Source organism: Lissotriton helveticus, chromosome 11, assembly GCF_964261635.1.
Source record: "Lissotriton helveticus chromosome 11, aLisHel1.1, whole genome shotgun sequence".
Classification (NCBI taxonomy): Eukaryota; Metazoa; Chordata; class Amphibia; order Caudata; family Salamandridae; genus Lissotriton; species Lissotriton helveticus.
This window is the reverse complement of record NC_136072.1, coordinates 860,486,588-860,507,739: the sequence shown is the minus strand read 5'-3', so window position 1 is coordinate 860,507,739 and position 21,152 is coordinate 860,486,588. Positions and strand designations below refer to the sequence as shown.

Here is a 21,152-nt window from a genome sequence, read left to right as displayed (position 1 = left end):
CAGATAAACCGTTAAACATTTTAGGCAGACAGGGAATGAAGTGGTGTTTTTACTAAGCCAATATTTGAATCCCACTGTCATGGGAGGAGGCAGCCGACGAGCAGATGCACCCCAGCAACACACTTGCTTGAGACCACGCAGGGTCGTGTGCTACTTAATGGTGAAAGGTCGTAGGTCATTAGATACAAGTAAATTCGGAGTACAGTGGTCTAATTAAGTATTTCCATACTGCCAGTAGAGGAACATGGATACTTGGGTTTGTTTATCTATGCCCCAATGGCCAAGCACCACATTGTGTGACAATCTACATAACTTGCTTGGGGAGATTTATTTATTTATAAAGTTTTATATTGCGTGAACATGACCCTAGAGGATATCAGAGCGCTTTACATTACATCGTTCGGAAACATTATCTGGTTGAGAGGCTAATATACATACATTCAACATTCAATACAAAAAGTGGTAGATAGGATGACGTATGTTGGTAACAGTCACATATGATTTCAAGTCTTACGATGTGAATTTGCTTTTTGAAGGAGGATAAGGAAGGGATTTTGCGTACATCTGGTTATAAAGAGTTCCAATTCTTTGGTGCGATACCCGAGAAGGTTCTGCAGCACGTTTTCTTTTTGTGGAAGGATTGTGGTTTCAGTAGTAGTGAACTTGCGCTTTGCGAATGTCTGCAACCTCCCGACAGCTCTAGCTTTTGTGCTAAGTAACCGGGGGTTTTGATATGCAGGGCCTTATGGGTCATGCAGGCGATTTTTAGTTGTATTCTTGCCTCGTAAGGTAGCCAGTTCAGTTCTTTCAAGGTCAGAGCAATGTAGTTATTTCTTTTTGTTCCAGAGACCAGCCTGGCCGCAGCGTTAAGAGATGCCCTCAGCAGTGCCAACTTGTATTTGGGAAGTCCGCATGGAGCGGTGCTTCAATAGTCCAATCTTGATAACACTAGGGCTTGTACTGCCATTTTTAAGTCAGTATGTGGGAGGAAGGGTTTAAGTTTCCTTAGAATACTCATCTGACGATTAGCTTCCTTGGTGGCATTACTGATATGAGTCTGCATATTTAAGCGTTTGTCCAGGCTGATTCCCAAGTATTTAGCAGAGTCAATGATGTGGGGAGAGCAGTCAAAGGATGTTAGATGCTTCAGCCAGAGGTCTATCTTGGGTGTGTGTTTTGGGAGGGGGGTGGGGAGAGGAGGAGGAATTCCGTTTTTGTGGTGTTGAGCATGAGGTTGTTGCCAGTGAGCCAACTTTGAGTATTATGCAGAATAATGTGGAGTGAGATGAAGTCTTCTGGGGAGGAGATTTTCATATACAGTTCTGTGTCGTCTGCATACAGGTGATATAGAATGTTCGTAGAGTTCAACGTGTTTGCCAGGGGTTCCATAAGTAAATTAAAAAGAATGGGTGATAGTGCTGAGCCCTTTGGATCCCTAGGGTGACCATGGAGGATTGAGAAAGTGATTGCTTCATCTTGATTCTTTGGGTTCTGTTGTTTAGGAAAGAGGTAAAGCATTGTAGCACCGGACCATACAGACCCATCCTTCGTTCCAGTAGGGACAGTAGATTGTCATGTTTAACCGTGTCGAAAGCGGAGGATAAGTCAAGAAGTATCAAAAGACATGATTCATTATGGTCTAGCATTTTTAATGTGTCCTCCATTATGTGGGGGAGTGCTGATTCAGTGCTGTGTCCTTGGCGGAAGCCGGATTAATGTTGGTCTAGGAGGTTGTAATTATCAATGTGGTTGCATAATTGAATTTGTACACATTTTTCTAGTAGTTTTGCCAGAGTGGGGATGTTGGATATAGGGCAGTAGTTGTTGAGATCTGAGGAGAGGGAGTTGACGTTCTTTAGTATGGGTGTTACATGCCCTACTTTAACACAGTCAGGTATGGTGCCTTGTCTAAGAGCTGTTTACAATCTTTGACCATAAGGGTAGAATAGAAGTTGTTATCATTTTGAATAATGAAGGAGGTAAAGCATCAGTGAAGTGATTGGGGGAATTAATCGCTGGAAGAGTGTTATAGATTTTGTTTTCAGTGTAGAGCCTGAAGGTGTTGTTTTTTGGAGTTTCTATCGGTATACTAAATTGGTCCTTGATCTGTGAGTAAAATGTAGACTCATGTTCAGCAGCTTGTGGAAGGACATTCTTAGATTGTATGTTGTATTCAATGGGTTCTGTTTTTCCTAGGAAGAAATTGGCATTTTCCTCGCAGCTAGGGGTAGCCGATTCTCTTAGTTCCATAGCGTTTGGTGTATTGAGTGATTTTTGTTAGACTATTTCAAATAATTTTTTCGAACTATTAATGGCTTGGTTCAGCTGGGTTCTAAAGAAGTCCGCCTTAGTCTTTAAGATTTTCCTGTTGTATGTATTCCTCAGCGCTCTAAGGTGATTTAGGTGTTCAATGGAGGGTACCAATTTCCATATTCATTAAGCTGACCTTAGCTTGCGCTGATCAGAATTCAGATTCTCATTGAACATTGGTTTGGAGATTTTGATGGAAATGTTTTTCACTTGGAGGTGAGCTGTTGAGTAAAGTATTTCAAGCATAGTGGAATTTTAAAAGTCTGTGAGGTCATGAACATCAACCATGCCGGTCTTGGAAATCAGGTCAGAGTTGCATCAGTATACTAAGCCGATAGGGTTGATATTTTGGATATTCCTTTTCATTGTTTTGTTTTTGTAGGTTAGCATCTTTTCTGAGTCACCTCAATATTGATAGAGAAGAAGATGCTGTAATGGTCAGTCCAATCACAGGGGATAATGGAGGCCAATGAGACATTGTTCGTTTAGCTAGGATGAGGTCTAATGTCTCTCCCTTGTTGTGGGTTGGACTATCACGGAATTGGGTCAGATCTTGATCTGACAAGAAGGATTTAAAACAGCTTACAGCATGATCATTCACATTAATCTAGTGGAGATTGAAGTCTCCTAGAAAAATCTGTGACACTAATGTGTATATGTTAGATCATTAATATAGAATGAAATAATATTTGTTTAGTGGTTAAAAAAAACCCTCTCACGATTATTTGTCAGGATATAACAAAACTGAATCATTCTTGTGGACCAATAACCTGCTGTATTTTCCATCCTTTGCATAACCATCCCGCAGATGATTGCTTCCCCTCCACTCACTTCTATGTGCACATTTGTACCCTTGCATTTTTCTGTGGGGCGACAACCTTCCCAAACTCTAGCTACAGCTTCCTCTACTAAAGATGGCAAAGTAGCCTTAGTATGCAAATTAACATAATGGTCTCATTGTAGAGTCAAACTCCCTGACATTAACCCTAGCTAAATTTATGGTTACCCTATTTATGACAGACTTGACTCACAAATCACCTGGCAGGGGATTGGCATGAATATGTAGGTGACCAGCCAAGTATGCCGCACAGGTGGATGTAGGGGTCTAAATTTGAACTCTTTTTTTATCAAACATGTCTACAGTCCCCAATTCTTGTCCATGACCACAATGACGGCTGGTGACAGCTGACTGACTACTGTGAGGTACAAGCCTCTGAACTAGTGTTAAGATGGACTACAGACATCCTCCTTGAGAAATCAGTGTAGTCTGTAGTGACTGAGGCCCCCTCCTTTATTTTTTTATTTTTATAGAGCGTGAACCAGACCCAAGCTAGGGTATCAGAGCGCTTTACATAAGCGCGTCAGGTGAACACATTCAAAGGGGAACATTGCATACAAAGAAACAGTCCGCAAATAACAAGTAGCAGCAGCATTTAGAAGACTTGTTCTGAGTAATAAAAGACCATTCAAGTTCGTGTGAGTCTTCATTTCTCGTGGCAGCATTGAGAAGAAATGGTCTGGGCGGTAAAATACAATTTAAGTTCATGTAGGTCTTAAATACGCGGAACCCAAGAGTAGAGGTAGTTTGGGGTTTGCCGATCTTGTGTCGTGGTTGTACTGATTTAAGGTAGAAATTTGCTCATCAGGAATAATTTTGCTTCCTTTTTGAGGAGAGGCATAGAGATTTTTCTGATGTGTGGGGGAAGGGAGTTCCAAATTCTTGGCGCTGCCCCAGAGAATGCTCTGTTGGAAGTTTTAGACTTTTTGAAACGTGAGGGTTTCAGAAGTAGCTTGTTAGCGCTCCTTGAATGTCTGTTTCCTCCAGATAGGGTACGTTTTTGGGGTAGGTACTGGGGGGTGTTGTGGTGTAGCGCCTTGTGTGTGATGCAGGCCATTTTTAGGTGGGTTCGAGCCTCGTAGGGTAGCCAGTTGAGTGCTTCCAGGTGTGGCGATATGTGGTCAAATTTCCTAGAACCTGTTATGAGTCTTGCTGCAACATTGAGATAGGCTTTAAGAGGTTTGTGTGTTACTTCTGAGGTATCTGTTGGCCTTAAAGTAGTTGTGACTCGATGTCCTCCGGACCTGTTCCTTCCTACCTTGCCTACTTCCTGCACAAGCCAGTGTAGCCAGTGAGTCATGTTTTCAATAAACAAAACAGCGGAATAGGCAAAAAATCTGTGTTCTCCTCAAAGTATCAAGCCAGTTCACACTCGACCGCCCATGTATTCAAGGAAGCAACGTACTGACAAACTGTGTGGAAGACGGGAGGCTACATGGAGGAAATTACATTCTCCAGTAGCAGTATGGTGTTTCTGCATATTTATGCAGTCAAGGACATTGAAAGCTTTTTATTATATTGCAGTTAAATTCATATAGTGCTTCATACCTTTGATAGGGCACTAAAGTGCATTTGTGGATGGGTTGGCATAGTGCCAAAGATGGAAGAGTATGTATCTGCCATGAGTCTTATATGGTTAGTTTGGTTGGTACATCCAAGATAAATATACTACCAGACTACGGTATTTGTCTTGAGACTTTTAAAAAGCTTTTTATAGGAAGAGAGTTAGTAGTTTGAAGAGGGGCGCATGGCACTTAAGTAGTATTTTATTACTACTACATATTTTATCCAATGCCCAATTAACATTTTCCCTGATCATGTTTTTTTACTGCTACTTGCAGAATGCGCTTATGAGGTATCCTTTTGTGAAAGGATATAATGCAGATAGCTAGCTGTATTCCTATGTGTCCAGTAAGAGGTTGGCAGATGTAATTGCAGTTTGAGACTCTGACAAACATGGTACTTTGTCTAGCATCTCCTACTGACTAGGCCAGAGACATCCAAAACATTGCAGCATTAACAGTTAAACATTGTGGTTAATGCATGAGCAACTTGTGATATTTTTAGTATTTATTTTGTCGATATGTTCAAGGTACAACACAAATACAACAATATATCTTTACACTTTTTTAAATATTAGCTCAGCATATAGTCCTCTATTTGTTGGTGCTTTTAAATTCCACCAACATATTGCAATTAATAATCATGCTAATGTTGCTGCATAAAAATCAATCCAGTAGACTCAAGCCTACATTCTAAACTGTCTTCAAACATGTGCTCCCTCAAGAATGTGCTAGCATTTTGTCAAGTCACTTCCCTCAACCAAAGGAGGTAAATAAGGACAAACAGCAAAACCATGAGCCAAGGTCGGGGACTTTGATACACATAGCCGTTATGATCTTTGTTCTACCTCATCTTTCTTATTATTTCCCAGGTCTCTTCTAATATACGTGAAACAATATATTACGGTCAAAGGAAATTTTGTATAATGATAAATATCTGTAACCGAAGTTTCAAATCAAGATCTTCATCCAAACCCCTTTTAGATTTTTCTCTATAATCTATGTTACCTAATTCAAATGTTTCTTCCAGAAAGTCAAAACAGGGACTACTCCTTACAATATGTTCTAAAGACATTGTTAGCCAACTGGTAAAGCAGAATTCTAAATTGATATACTAAGTTAAATCATAGAAGATACAAATTATGTTTTAGCACTGTAAATGCACATCACTGTACAACATATCAGTATGTTGCTTTGTTTCCATCACTCTCCCTATTCAGTTCCTGAAAAATGTGAAGGATACTTAGGATTCCTCAAAGTATCAAACACTACTCCTAGGGACTTTTCAGCCACATATCTGTATTCTTACACTCTCTTATAGTTCCATGTCATGAGGGAGTTTCTCTTATCTAAAACTGCTTCAAAATTTGAACTGATAAAAAGTTTCAACTTTTTAAAGAGATGCTGTCTCCATATCATGGTAGGCAGAGAAATATCACCCCCTTTCAGTCGTCACATTTTAAGCTTTGTTAACTTTCAAAATGTATAACTTGTATGCAGACAGCACTTTATTTTTAAAAGATAATCTGCATTCTAAATTATAAAGCTTGCCACAGGAATAAGAATACAAGAGCATAATCATTTTTATGTCAAAGTCTCTCTCCCCCATTGTGAAACTCAGCCTGTTACATTTTTGGTCTGGTCTGTTTTATATATTAATTTAGTGTATTTTTATTGATCAAAAGCTCTTTACATTTATATGCATTTTAAATTCCTACATATGTGAACCTAGTGCCCACATGTTTCAATATCAATATCATCACAAAAAAGTATTGCTGTCCTTGAAATACCTTTGTTGGATGCTGAGAAATCAGGTTATAGCATTACAACATCATGCGATTTTGGCTAAAGGTTTTGATAAACCTACTATCTACAAAATTATATCTTGGCAATACAATTTCTCTGTGTTTTACTATGAGATTTTCTACAGGCCTTTTGTTGAAGACAATGCATATAATTAAACTGCTGAATGAAGGCAATACCCTCATCATGCAGCTGCATGTGACAACTGACTGTAATGGACTTATGACACTTCACATGATTTGGTTGATGTAGAACAACAAGAAAAAATAACTACTTTTGGATATATGTTAAGTGTTGTATAAAAGTAACAATAGGTTTACGTCACACAAACAGCATTCAAGCACTTAAGTAGAAAACTTAAGGGCATTTGGTATTTACTAAAAGGCGATTGCTAGAATCTGTTTCTCTAAGTTACTCTTTAGTATTTCATTACTTTATATGAAAATGTGGTACACTTCCACGATTGACTGCTTTCTGCCCAACTTTTATCTTCCAATATTCCTTGTTCTGTAGACTATAATGTTTTTCCATAACTAAATGTAACATTTCTGGATTAAGAGCACGGCTGCCTCTGTGGGGGACTGACTTTCTTTTGCTTGCTACAAAGATAACCACACCCCTTAGCCAATAAAGGCCTACTGACACTCCTATAAAGCAAATGTGTACCAAAACATTATATGCCAATTCCTTAATAGCATTCCTGAGTTGTCTAAAGCACAAAGTGAAAAGAAAAGTTAAAAGTGGTCACCCTAATGTGCCACTCTGCTTTACCCTAAGTTTTACACATAAAACATTTGTTCTATAGTAGTCTTGCCTTCAGAGCTACTGAATAGTAAAACTGCATTAAGTAAAGAACGGCCTATCCAAATTCTGCCATTAGAGCCCTTAGGAAGTCTCATTAAACACTATCTAATACACGTTACGAATGTCGACTCATCAGTGCAAGTGAGTCCAAGTCAAGTTTGCATCATTAGGTAAAGAAAGTACTTAATGGGTTTGTTTACATTAATCCTGCCCTTTCTGTACAATGAAATAGCATTACAATAGCACATGTAAAGAATTAAAACAATCTTAGCAACACTATTTATTAAACAAATTGTCTCATGGGAACTAGTGAATTTTTAATCCCTTTCTTATTTCCCAAATACAGAAATGCGTGGCTCATCCCAACATTCTTGTAAAATGTCATGTGGCTGCATACAACCAAATAAACTATTTACTTACCTGTACACTGTGGTTCTCCAGTATTGATATCTTTCATAAATTTACATGCTTGTATTTTCCCGTCGTCATGGTGGGAGTCTCACGGTATAGAAAATAAATAGCAGTGTAAAGAAAAAACTGCACTAATACCATACGAATGCATTATACTTAGTAACCCAGTACCATCATTATATGGTCTAAATACCAACCAATGAGAAGCCAGCCGTGAGATCACAATTCCCAGCAGAGCCACCATACCTCAGATTTCCAGCCCTAGTGTGAGGTAAGGAAGCATCAAGTGGTAAAAGTGTTCTACCCTAGAAACAGGGAGGCGGGTGGGCTGCATGTGAATCTATGAAAGATATCAATACTGGAGAACCACAGTGTACAGGTAAGTAACTTGTTTCTTCTCCACTATTGAATCTTTCATTGATTCACATGCTTGTATCAGAATAGAGAGCAGTATCTCCTCCATAAAAAGCATTTCCCGGGTAGAAATCTCTATTTCCTAAGTATCAAATAGTGTATTTTTCAAGACTACTAGATCTTCTGGATTATAGAGTGGATTGTGTGTCTCAGCATGTACAACAGTACTATCTAGAAGCATAAACATGTTACGAAATTTACACCAATAAATCACATTTTATCACTACCAGAAAAAAAAAAAAATTCTTTCAAATGTATGAAAATACCTTAAAGAAACGGGCGGTGCACCACCGCTTGTCCCACCGCTGGATTCGTTTTCCAAGCTGTGTCAAGAAAGTAGTGTCTGGTAGCTGTATGGACATTTAACCACGTTGCCGCTCTGCAAATGTCCGGGAGCAACACTCCCGGCAATGCGGCAGAAGTCGCCTTCTTTCTTGTTGAATGAGCTTGAACTGTTGAGGGTAGAGGCCTTCCAGCCTTTTTGTGACAGAAAGTAATAGCCGAGGCTATTCATCTGGAAATACTAGATCTGGATAATGCCAAACCTTTCCAGGGGGCAGCGAAAGCAATTGACAGTTGATATATTTTTCTAAAAGGATATTGTTCTGTCTATATAAAATTTTAGACATCTTTTGATATCCAATGTGTGAAGAGATCTTTCTGCTGTAGAAGATGGGTTTTTAAAATATGTAGGTAACACAAAAGGTTTGTTGAGGTGAAAATACGTTGGAACTTTTGGAATACATTTTGGATTTGTTCTAAGGATTATTCTGTCTGCTTTGAACTGTAAAAAAGATTTTGCTATAGAAAAAGCCTGAATCTCACGGACTCTTCTGGCTGACGTCAATGCCAGGAGTAAAGCCACCTTCCATGATACGAACTTAAGGTCAGCTTTGTGAATCGTTTCGAAAGGTGACTTCATCAGCTGTGTTAAGATTGTGTTAAGCTGCCAGGGCACTGACAGAAGTTTAATAGGAAGGAACACCCTGAAAAGGCCCTTCATGAACTCTTATCACTCTCTGAGACGAAAGAGAAGGCTGAGTTGGTCTTCTGCAATATCTTGAGATTGCTGCAGATGCACCTTCACAGATGAGAGAGAAAGCCCTGCTTTGGCTAAATTTAAAAGATATGGAAGAATTTGTTCTGGAGATGATAGCAAGGGGTGCAAAGATTGATCCAAACACCATTAACAAAACCTTTTCCACTATGCCGCATATGTCTTATTGGTGGAAACTGCTCGAGAGCGAGAGAGAATATCTCGGCATTCCTGAGGGATATTCAGAGATTAGACTTCGTGCTCATGAGGTTCCAGGCTGATAAATTTAGCGAGTCCAATTGGGGATGAAGCACCTGACCTTTGTTCATTGAAATCAGATCGTGTACCAGGGGAAACTGTACCCAAGGAGCCACCGACATCTGTAGAAGCTCCGAGAAACCAGAACTGTCTCCGCCATGCCGGGGCTATGAGGATCAAGTGAAATGGTTCCAATTTCATTTTCCTGAGTACCTTTGGAATCAAAGGGAAAAGTGGAAATGCATACGCAAACAACCCTGTCCAGCGAAGGTAAAGAGTATTCCCCCATGAGCTTCGCTGAGGTAACCTGCTGGCAAACTGCTTGCATTTTTAGTTGCTTAGAGTGGCAAACAGGTCTAATCCTGGGGTGCCCCAGAGGCGAAATATTTGCAATAGTTGACCTTGATCCAGTTCCCATTCGTGACATAGGGTTGTCGATCTACTTAGCGAGTCTGCTCGTGTGTTTTGAATTCCTGGGACATGCTAAACTTGCAGAGTGATATTATGCTTTACAAGCCACTGCAGAGTTCTTGTGCTTGTGCAGATAAGGGTTTCGATCTCGTTCCTCCTTGTTTTAACAGATAAAACAAAGTTGTCGTACTGTCTGTCCTGACTAGGACTGGGGAATCTTGAATCCTGGGCAGAAATGCTTGTAGGCCTTAGTTCTAACAGGTTGAGGTGCGGCTTTGTGTCCTGTTTGTTCCAATGGCCTTGTATTTCCAGGTCTTTAAGATGTGCTCCCCATCCCTGTAGCGAGGCGTCCGTTGTCATTACATAACTGGGAGTTTGGGCTCGAAGAGCTAGCCTTCTGGAAAAAAAAATCTTATTCTCCACCATTCTTTATCAGAGGATTGATGACTATCAGATCATCGAAAGATCCTTGATGTTGCACCCATTGCAGGTTGAGAAGTTCTTGAAGAGGCCTCATGTGAAGGCGGCAATTCGGAACTAGAGGATGAAAGCATCCCCAGCATGGACTTGAATATCCTCACTGAAGCAGACTTTCTTTTTTTCAACTGGGAACTCAGTTTCAAGATTTTCTGGATGCGCTCCTCCGATGGGTACTCCTTTGCTTCTTTAGTTTTCAATACAGACCCTAGAAAACTGGAGAGTCAGGGACAGAACTAGAGATGATTTCTCTACGTTTATCTTTAAACCCAGTGTTACGAAAAGGTTCATGCAACTTTCCAATGATTCTTGAGTGTCCTGATACGATGGGCCCTTGACCAGCCAATCGTCAAAATATGGATTTACCTGGTGACCTTGCTGACGTAAATGTGCCGTCACTGGTGCCATGCACTCCGTGAACACTCTTGGTGCGGACATGAGGCCAAAGGGCAACATTCTGAACTGGTAGTGGCGCCCTACCACCTCGAACCTGAGATACCGTCTGTGCTCGACGTGTATTGGGATATGGAAGTATGCATTAATAGATCTAAAGATGTCATATATTCTCCTCTGATCTGCATCAGCTATATATCTTGCAGAGATAACATGCTGAAAGACTGTTTCCTGATAAATTTGTTTAAACCTTGTAGATCCATCACCTGCCTCCACTTGGTAGTTTGTTTTTTTCCATATAAGGAAAAAGTGCGAGTAGAATCCTTTCCCTCGCAGTAGATAAGGGACCTCCTCTGTTGCGCCTTTTATGAGTAAAGAAAGAGGAAGAACCTCTCTCTTTAGGGCCGAAAGATGATGCTGTTTTCTGGGAATGGGAGGTCGGTCCGGTGGTCTTTGGACAAAGTCTAGGGTGTGAGCTTGATGAATAATGTCCAACACCCATCTGTCTGATGTTATTGACAACCATTGGTGGTAAAAGTGAGAGAGGTAATGGGTCCGGTGAGGATTGTTTGATATCGAGGTGGTTGGCGCCTTGAAATTGTCACTGTCTCCTATTAAGAGTACTGAGGTTTTCCCCTCACAGAGGACTTTCTTCTGTTCGTCAGCTGCTGATAAGGGGCACTAGATGATCGAAATTGTTGTGTATTGGAAAACTGTGATACCCCTGCTGTTGAAAAGGCTGGTACCGATATGATTGAAAGGATGGCCATTGTTGATAATGACCTCTTGTTCCTCTGCCCTGAAAGGACTGAAATCTGTTTTGTTGCAGAGACCCCAAGGCTCGAGCCGTATCTGTAACCTTTTTTATCCCTTGAAGGGCATCTTCCACTTGCTTGCCACAGAGATTTTCCCCATCGAAGAGTATATCAACAGTTTTTGCTTGCACTTCCGGTCTGAACGAGGTGGGCTTAAGCCAGCCCTGCCTGCGGAGTGCCACGGCTGTCTAAAAGCCACTGCAGATATATCCATGGAAATGTCGATCATCTGAGAGGTCTCTCGCTCGCCATCTTGGAGGATTTGTGCGGCTTCTTCCTTCTTATCATCCGGAAGATATGATAATAAAGGTGCCAGTTCTGACCACATATCGACTGACTATGGCCAGCGCATTAGAGGCTTTGATGGAAACGGCTGCCATGACACAAAACGCTTTCCTGCATCATCCAGCTTTCTCCCTTCTCTGTCTGGAGGAGCTGAGCATGCAGTTGTGGGGTTTTTCGAATGTCTTTGAGCCGCCTGCATCACTACTGAATCTGGTTTAGGATGACCTATCAGGCATGCCGGGGACGATTCGGGGGCTTTATATTTCTTTTCAACTCTCAGGATTGAGGCTGAAATGGAGGCTGGGTTTCTCATCATTTTTAAGCCTTCTTCCCATATATAACCGCCACAGGGATAGTCCTGATTGACTTCCTAGCTGAATCCTTAAAGTCATATAAGAAACATTCTATTTCTTTTACTGGAAGAGGGAGATCAAATCGTTTTTAGGATCTTTCCAGGAGCTCGTGGAATCCCACGATATCCTCCAGCAGGGAGTTTGCTTGAGAGGGTGATGGAGGGGGAGATGATGTAGCAATATATTGGTCCCATTCATCCCGCACAGGATCGTCATGTGTTAATTCTCCTCCCTCTGTTTGGTCTTCGACCTCGCTTTCTACATAGTCGTTTCTGATGGTAATCACCTTTGGAGGTGGTAGTTTCTGCTAGGTTTGTGGTGTTTGTATGTTCACAGCCTGGGCTGCACTATGCGTTTTAATTGTGGTGTCAGATGAGGGAGCATAAGCTTCCGGGAAGCGTCGGTAGTAATCTGTGATCATGTGTCTCAGATCCGTTACCAGTGATATTGACATGGATGTAGACTTGTCCCTGGCCATTGGGGGTTAGCCTCTTCCTCCTCATACTCGTAAGAATCTTGAAAAGATTCATATCTCTTTGTGCCTGACAGAGGGAGATCTTTTAAAGAGAAGTCCTCTTGTGCCACCTTGGATTGTCCCCGGTATTCCTATTCATCTGTGTCTTGGCTTTTTATTTTAAGTTGAGATGGACTGTAAGCGTCCCCGTAAGGATCATCCTCCTCTGATTCCTGCATTTCTAGCAAGTTGGATGAAGTAAGGGGTGACATTTTTGTCCAAGGTAAAATGGGCTTTCCTGCTTCAGGAATCAGCAGTGATCTTTTTCTTTCCGTCAACGAGCCCGACGACGGTGGATACCTTTTAATAGAAATAGATGTCAACGCTCTTTGAGAAATTGGAGACTTGAAAGTCGTCGACTGAGCCGTAGTCGACGACGAGGTACTTGTCAGAACAGTCATCGACGGTGTCGTTGTCATCGCAGTCGACAAAGTTGTCGTCGTTATTAAAGTTACCGTCATAGTAGTCAACGTCTTCGTTGGTGTAAGCACCATAGACACCTTTACTTTCGTCGACGGGTCTGACGGAGCCTTCGTCTCCGTAGTTTTCTTCCAATGATTGTAAGGCACTGAAGAGGATGCGGACTCCTTGTCCTTAGATTTACAGATCTTTGGTTTTTTAGAGTCAGTTTTTGACTCAGAAGGCTCCACCTTTCTTTTGGGAGTGGAATGAGCCTTTTCCTCCTCCGAACCAGTCAGATATGGCCTTTTCTTTTGAAGCCATAAAAGCAAACATGCCTCTCTATCCCTCAGTGTTTTTGCAGGAAAGGTTCTACAATGCTTGCACTTCTTAGGGACATGCTTAGGATGAAGGCAGTATAAGCAATCTTTGTGGGGGTCCTCCGAGAACAGTCTGGCCTTCCCACAAGATCTACAAGGTATGAAAAGCCTTTTCTTAGAGCTGTCAGACATTTTACAATCGAAGAAAAAAGGCAATACCTCTGTTCCAGAGCAAAAATGCGCCACGAAAAAAACAGTTCAAAAGTTCACCAAGGAGCAAACTGAGCATAACTCAGGGAGACTCCTTCTCACACGACGGCGGTTGGAAATCTAAGGTATGGTGGATCTGCTGGGGATTGTGATCTCTGGGCTGGGGTCTCTTTGGACGGTATTTATAATGATGGTACTGGGTTACTAAGTATAATGAATTTGTATGGTATTAGTGCAGTTGTTTCTTTATACTGCTATTTGTTTTCTATACCATGAGACTCCCACCATGACGATGGGGAAGGTACAAGCATGTGAATCTATGAAAGATTTAATACTGGAGAACATCTTATCCAGAATTGAGGCTGCACTTGAAAAATGTCTGTCTTCGCTGGCAACTGATTTATTGTCTATTATTTTACTGAACTCTGCTGTTTTCTAAATTAATTTTCATCTTCTTCTGAACACTTACAATTCCCTGAATTGCATCATCTTTTTGCAGTCACACATTCTCTTGCCTCTTTGTTTTATTCCTGTAATAGAACATTTAAGAATTTCACAGATAAATGCGTTAGATGCTTACCAGTGTTTAAATACGATATTCTTTTATGTGCGAGATGACACACAAATGACATTCAGATCTAACCTGCATAAACATTTCTCTTATTAGCTAAGTGCTGTTTAAACTGTTGTTGCTCTTTATGATGTCATTTTATTCTGAGTTTCTTTTAATGTGCTGGTACATATTTTATTGTTTTGCATGTATAATTATTTAAACATCACTGACTGCCTCCGAAGTTATCTTCAATGTAGGAGTAATATAGTGGCTGCACAGGATGGACACGAAAACCCGGGAAGAGATCCAGTTGCTGTTTTGTATATATAAACAGAAGCAAACATTTCAATATGCACATCGTGTTAATAGGTATGAATTAACTTGTATACTAAAATGCTGTTATTTCCCACTTCAATCTCTCAGACATGTATCGGATGAATTCATGTGAGTCTGGTAATGCTCATGTACAAAAATATTAATGTTGTAGTTATTTATGTTGTAGACCAGCTTGTAAAATCTGAAAAAAGGATACTAGCGAACTGAAATTCTTCCAGATATCCCGATCACACAGTCACATGTATAAAGCATTGCAAATGAGCACATGTGCTGTGAATGAACTGCCACACTTTCACATAGGGTGAAATAATATAATATGTCTGCTACACCATCCTGGCTGGTGAGGCAAAAATAAAGCAGATCTACACTTGCTTTCCTACAAGAATTGGGTTTTCCTCACTGGGCAGAGCTAGGCCAGGAATGCAGAAATGTAATTCCATCCTGGAAAAATAGTGTCCCGCCTTGAGACAAATGCAGAGCGAGATAAAAATACAGTTAATTCTGAAGCTCTGCTGCACATGTATAGACCGCCCTACCCACATCCACTTCTACCTGTATAACAATTGATAGAGCACACAACAGCTAACTGATCTACTAAGTACAGTCAACTATGTACAGTAGCATTCCATCTTGTGGGTACTGATAGCTTTGGGGAAATCTGGCGCAATACATTACCTCTCTTATGTGCTGCTGCTCAGTCTCATGCCTTTTTATCATTATCTTGCGCTTGAAGTGCCGACAGTTCTTCTCATAATATAGTCTCTGCTGGCCAAGAAGCTGGGCCTCCTCCTCAGCTTGTGTGTGCTGCATGTTCTCCTTATGCTTGGATATACGATCTTGTTTCTCCTTCTTGGGCGTGCTGTGGTCCTCATTCATCTCCTATGTTTTAGATATCAATAAAAGAAACATCAATACATAGATAATAGATACATTGTAGGATATTTTGAGCAGGTGCAAGGTAACCAATAATTTTTTGCACACCTTAAGTAAACTTCATTTTCAGTTGAAACTTGGGTAAGAATGTCTCCATCTCCTTAAATATCCCACAGTTCCAATACATCAGTGCTTCTCTCTCGGACTGCGCTTACAGGGTGGAGTCAAGGAGGGGGAAGGGAAGTGGAGTGGAGCTGCCAGGATGAAAGGGACTATAAATGTTATTATATTGAATTGTATAAAGCACAAAACTGCTTCCGAAGGAGCATCACAGCAGTCGCATCATGAGTCCTGTAACAAAACTAACCGACAGCCTATCCCAGAATAGGAATTAAAGAGAAAAGTTTTAAAGTGCTTGCTAAAAACACTTTCGGAAGGCACAAGGTGATGACTGAGCGGTCCAAAGCTTAGAAATGAGCTAAACAAAAGATCCCCCTCTGCTCCTAACTCTGCGAAACTGAGGAAGTTGGAGTAGCTTTAGATTATTAGATCTTAAAGATCTCGCCTGACGGTAAGCCTTAAACTCCTCCTTAGACAAAGAGGTCCTTTATGTTCGAATACTCTAAAGACAAAAATTAGCACCTTGAATTGGATCTGTTTGGTTACAGGGAAACAATGTAGTTGCCTTAAGTAAGCAGTCACTGATAAATGTACAAGAATATTCAAAATCAGACAGGCAGCTCCATTCTGAATTGTCTGAAGGCCCTGAATCAGATACGCCAGCAGACCCAAATATAGACTATTTGCATAATCCAATTGAGAGGGAACTAATGAGCGAACAATAGTCTTATGAGTATCTTCAGGAACCAAGTGCAGCATTCTTTTTAGAGATTGGAGTATAGCTGAACGGCTATCTGATACTGCCTTAATTTGGGGTTTGAAAGAAAGGTCAGAATAAAATGTAAAACCCGCATTTCTTACAGTCATAGCGGGCAAAGAAGGGAGCCCAAATTCAGCTGGCCACCAGTTGCAAGAATCAGGCGTGTGCTTAGCACCAAAGAAAAGAATTTCTGTTTTATCAGATTTGCGCTTGAGGCAATTATTATGGGACAACCAGTAAAATAACTATCTGATAACCAGTCAAACATATGTGAGCATCTTTTACCTATGCTACCCACCCAGTGCCCCCCTGTCAGCAGATATATGGAAACACTAAAACATAGCAAAGGTATAGCTGCTTGTGCGTAGCAAAATACTTTATTTAGCAGAGCCTGAGCAAACTACTTCAGCATGTGAGCCGATATCCATGCCATGTTATGTGCTTTACACAACGCTCAAAGATGACACTTTCACCCTTGTAGAGGAAGGAAACCTGCTGCTATGTAGTACATAGATGTAGGGGACAGCACAACAGGTGATCATGTCCTGCGTCTCAGAAGAATAATTACCAATTCTCTTGGTTAATGTGGTATACCGACACTACTTCAGGAAGGAATTAATATTCTGCAAGACAAAGCTGATCAGAGTGTGTTCCAGTTTTCATTCTATATTCCAACAACCAACCCAGCAACCCATTTTTGCACTTCCTAATGCTCCTGATGTGCATAACCAAACCAATAACCAGTGGAAAACGATCTACAGTCACTCAAAATATATATAAGTTAACAAGATTTATTTCCACTGTATGCTAATGCATGTTTGCCTGCCTATAACTTTAGCAGAGCTGTTGGTAACTGCAAAGGATTTCTCGATCTTTAAAGTTTGTAAGTGCTTTAGTCAGAAGAACAAGCGAGTTACCTTCACTGCTGCACTTTCTGGTGGATAATATACCTAACCATAGATTCCTCTCCTGAGAATATCCCCCATGGACCACAACAGATCTGGAGAAATTTGTAGCAGTGCTCTCATTGGCCAGCAGGTGGCATCACACAGCTTTGCGCAGACTCCATACTACCCTGGAAGTACTTTTGCCAAGAAGCATTTAAGTACCACCCCTGCATGATGATTTAATTTTTTTCTTTTTTAACTTTCTGCACCTTCAGAACAATTCGGGTAACAGTGTATGGAGACATTATTTGAAATCTTGTTATATGTTAAAAAGAGAGAACTGGAGTGGGAACAGCAGTGAAGAATCTGTGTTTAGATAGAGTAGCCAACAGAAGGAGCAGTACCAAAGGTAAGCTCCTATTCTTGTTCTTCTGATACATCTAACTGCAGACTCCTCACCTTAGAATAGATACCGAAGGAGTATCAACCAAGGTGGAGGTTCTGTGAAGTGAGTTGAGACCAAAAAGTCTTGATGAAGCGAGAGGACAAAATGTCATTCCCACTGGACCTAGCTGCAAAGAAAGGTGTCCTTTATGAACATATGCACTAACGTCCATGTTGCAGCCTGGCAGACAAGAACAGGTATTCTTCATTCCATTTCAGTGGCAGCTGATTTAGCCCTGGTGGAATGGGCTCACTGATCTTCTTGACCAGTGTACACCAGATCTTTTCTTTTTAATTCTCTTTACAGGCATTTCAAATAACAGTGCAAACAAGGCTGGAGCCTCAACAGTTACAGCAGCCAGTCAATTGGGATAAGGAGGGTGGAGGATGGTGGCGGGTATAAGAAGGAAGGGGAAGAAAGGACAAGGGAAAGGAGAAGGAAAGGTGGAGTAAGAAACAAGTATGTCAGGTACATTTATTCTCAGAGTCCCAAAGCCTGGTCTATCCTGCCAAGTGCTGCAATGATTGACATTTCATAAGTCCAATAAATATCTATAAAAGTCACTTCCATGAGGCACTTCAATAAGGTACATTATGTCAAGGATCACGCTAAGACCCATTGTACCACCCATACTGCCTTGCTCTACCTGAAACTTCCTAGTACTATGTCTCCTAAGTGTTGCTGGGCTGATCCTGTGGTGTGGACATGTCCCTCGATCTTAAATATGTCAGGAGAGGCTTCCATACATCTTTGGGGCGGGTCGTAGGTGGCAGTCGTTTTCCAATAAGCAGCTAACTGTTCATGGCAAAAGACTGCATCATGCAGCAACCCATGGTGGGGTTTTCCCTCATAGTGTTTGGCTACTTGGCGCTTGACCAGTAGTAGGGGTACAAAAGGGGGTGGTGATGGACGAAGCATCTGAATCAATCAAACACTCACACCCAGTCAAAAGATCTGGGTTTAATCCATCACCGTTCTTTAGCCCACTCTGCCACCCCAGTTCAGACATGGCCATATGCAAATCAGTCTGACCCTGTGCCTCATGGGAACAGTCCAGCCCGAACTGCCAAGCCATGCATTTCCTGGACCAGAAACAAGCTTCCGAGGACCGGTTTCTGGCATTACAGTCGTCTTCAGTACTTTTGTACTGACCAGTAGTAGGAGCATAGCGATCAAACGCCTATGTTCAGGTGGTTCCTCTTTAACGTACCACAGGAGGCTTACTGCTGGTGTCTGTGTTAAAGGGTTCCCAGTGATTTGTTGGAGGGTGTGATGCACTGCTTTCCAATACTCTGCAATTTTGGGGCATTCCCAGGCAAGGTGTTAAAAAGGAGGCTTGAGGCATCATAGAGCGTCCATATTTCGCCTCTTCTCTCAGACCCATGTGGTGTAGCTGTATAGGTGTACGGTATGATCTGTGCAGAAATGTAAAATGTATGAGGCGTAGCCTTTGGTTGAGTGAGAGAGCTGCAGTTTGTCCGCAGCAGTATGCCCATTGTTACGTTTTTTTGGGCGGATCATTGTCCACAATCCATTGGCCCCGAGCCGTGGGGAGACATATCGGTGCCTTTTCTTGCATGGTGTTTCTGGCTGGGTGGCGGAAACATGGTGAACGTACCCTTAAAGTGTTCCCACCTGCGTTAGAGCGGGGATGCTTAAACAGTTATAATTGCAATCGGAGACCCATGCGGGGTCCCGCATCAAGCAGTAGCTGTGTCGCACACAGCATTCCATATTATGCAGCGGGTCTTTTAAGTCCAAGTTAGGTAATTGTCGTCTAAGTGAGCAATTTCCTGTCTCCGCTGGGAACTCCGGAGCGACTTTGCAGACATTCCTTTGGCAGATTGGAGGGCAGCTTTAGCGTCAGTAAAGTGGTGAGCCCTGCCCTCATACATGATTCTCTGTTTGGCAAGGTAGAGTAGGGTGTATTTTATCTCGGCCGTTTGGAAGAGCTTCTTGGCGGGAAGAAATTTCATGTGGGCAGTCTGGACGAAGATGGTGAAGTCCGGGGAAAAAGAGATCAGGTTTACTTGAAATTGTATTTCTCTGTGCTCTCAGAAGAGACGCAGCACTGTGTCCCTGTCCTTAAATGTCAGAACGCGTGCTATGATAGGGCGAGCCGGCGTGCCCAGTGGCAGCTTGCGTACCAAAAAGCAGTGGGCACGTTCGACTATGAATACAGGTGACAAGGCCTCTCCAAACAAGTCCGGAGCATCTTTGTTACGTACTCTTCCATATGGTCTATGGCCGTGGACTCTGGGACCCTGATGATCCTTAGGTTGTTACATCTCGAAAGCGCCCCTAAATCTTCATTCTTGGCTCTAAATATTTCAAGAACTTTCTCCATCTTAAGTAGTTATTTGTTTCTTTTTGCCTGTTTGTCTATATCAGAGACTATGGTCTCAGGCTGATCCAGGCAATCATCATGTTTATCCACCCTTTCCTTCATGCGGTCTATGATGAAGGCCAAGAGGTTACGTTTGGCATCTATAGTGCACAGAGTTGGCCTATGCCTCCGCTATAGTAGTCCCATGGAAGGGGCAGGTCACCAGCTACTGTCGCTGCAAGCCCCAACGCCCCCGCCAAAAGCGCTGCCTGTCTTGTGTATGGCCGTGTAGACCTAAAGGATCAATTCGCAAGTAAGGGCAAGCCCGGGACTTCACTCATGCTGTCCCCCCGCCCAGGCCTCCAGGCGCAACAGTACATGGGGCGGCTGCGTTCCCACAGATGGGAGAGAGCCAGCCTCCTCGATTCCCCCGTCTAGCCCCGCGACCAGGCCTTTCCACTGGGCCGGGCAAATGCACCAGCGAGTCAGCCTCTCAGGATCTCTGCAGCAGGTCTCCTCATGGTCCGTCACGCCTCCACGGCATGCAAGGACCAGCTTATCCTCTGCCCAGCAGGGCACCGAGGCACCCCCCAGTTGCCGCCCTCCACCTCTCAGTCGACCTCGCCTCAGTCCGGCCGCCTCCGCCAAGCAGATCTCCCCAGGGATGGACAGCCCAATCAAGCTACAAATCGGGCCCAGACCCTTGTGACTCGGCCAGGGTCTTGCGTTGGGCACCTGGCTCTCCAACGGACAGGCTCCAGACTGGTGGTGTTCTCCAGCTAGGAGGCCGGAATCATCAACAGTCACTTGGGGATCTCGTGAGCGCACTGCAACTGCAGATGGGCACAGATATTAGCAGATTTTAGGTTACAGCCGGCTGAGCCTCTGTACTGAGCGGCCATCTTGCTGTGTGGCTAGGCTCAGCCCCCAGCAGTGCATACCAGATCTTAATGCAGAAAACTATCCACCTGAACAGGATCTTCTCCTGCACAGCCTTCCCTTTTGTTTGCTCCAGAAAAACCCACAGAAAGTTGAGCCTACTCAATGGTCTTTCGTATGATTAATGTAAAAGCTTAAAGCTCTTTTGGGATCCAAATGTTAGAACCTCTCCCTCCTCTTTCAATGACTGAATGGGAGCAAAGATCACTGTTAGAGTGATTTGCTGCCCAACCTAGAAAGGAATGAAGAATTTTGGTAAGAAGGAACCGCTTTGTCCAGAAAATAGGTGGTGTAGTGTAG

At 42.4% G+C, this 21,152-nt stretch overlaps 1 protein-coding gene across 5 annotated transcripts in view; it reads right to left on the bottom strand.

Moving 5' to 3' along the window:
• Window positions 1-21,152, bottom strand: part of TAOK3 (TAO kinase 3) — a 1,265,547-nt gene that overhangs the window by 106,568 nt on the left and 1,137,827 nt on the right. For all 5 annotated transcript variants that reach the window (XM_078667094.1, XM_078667097.1, XM_078667098.1 and 2 more), the window contains one exon: window positions 15,178-15,381. In XM_078667094.1, coding sequence (XP_078523220.1) covers window positions 15,178-15,381 — 204 coding nt within the window. The remainder of the gene's footprint in view (window positions 1-15,177; window positions 15,382-21,152) is intronic.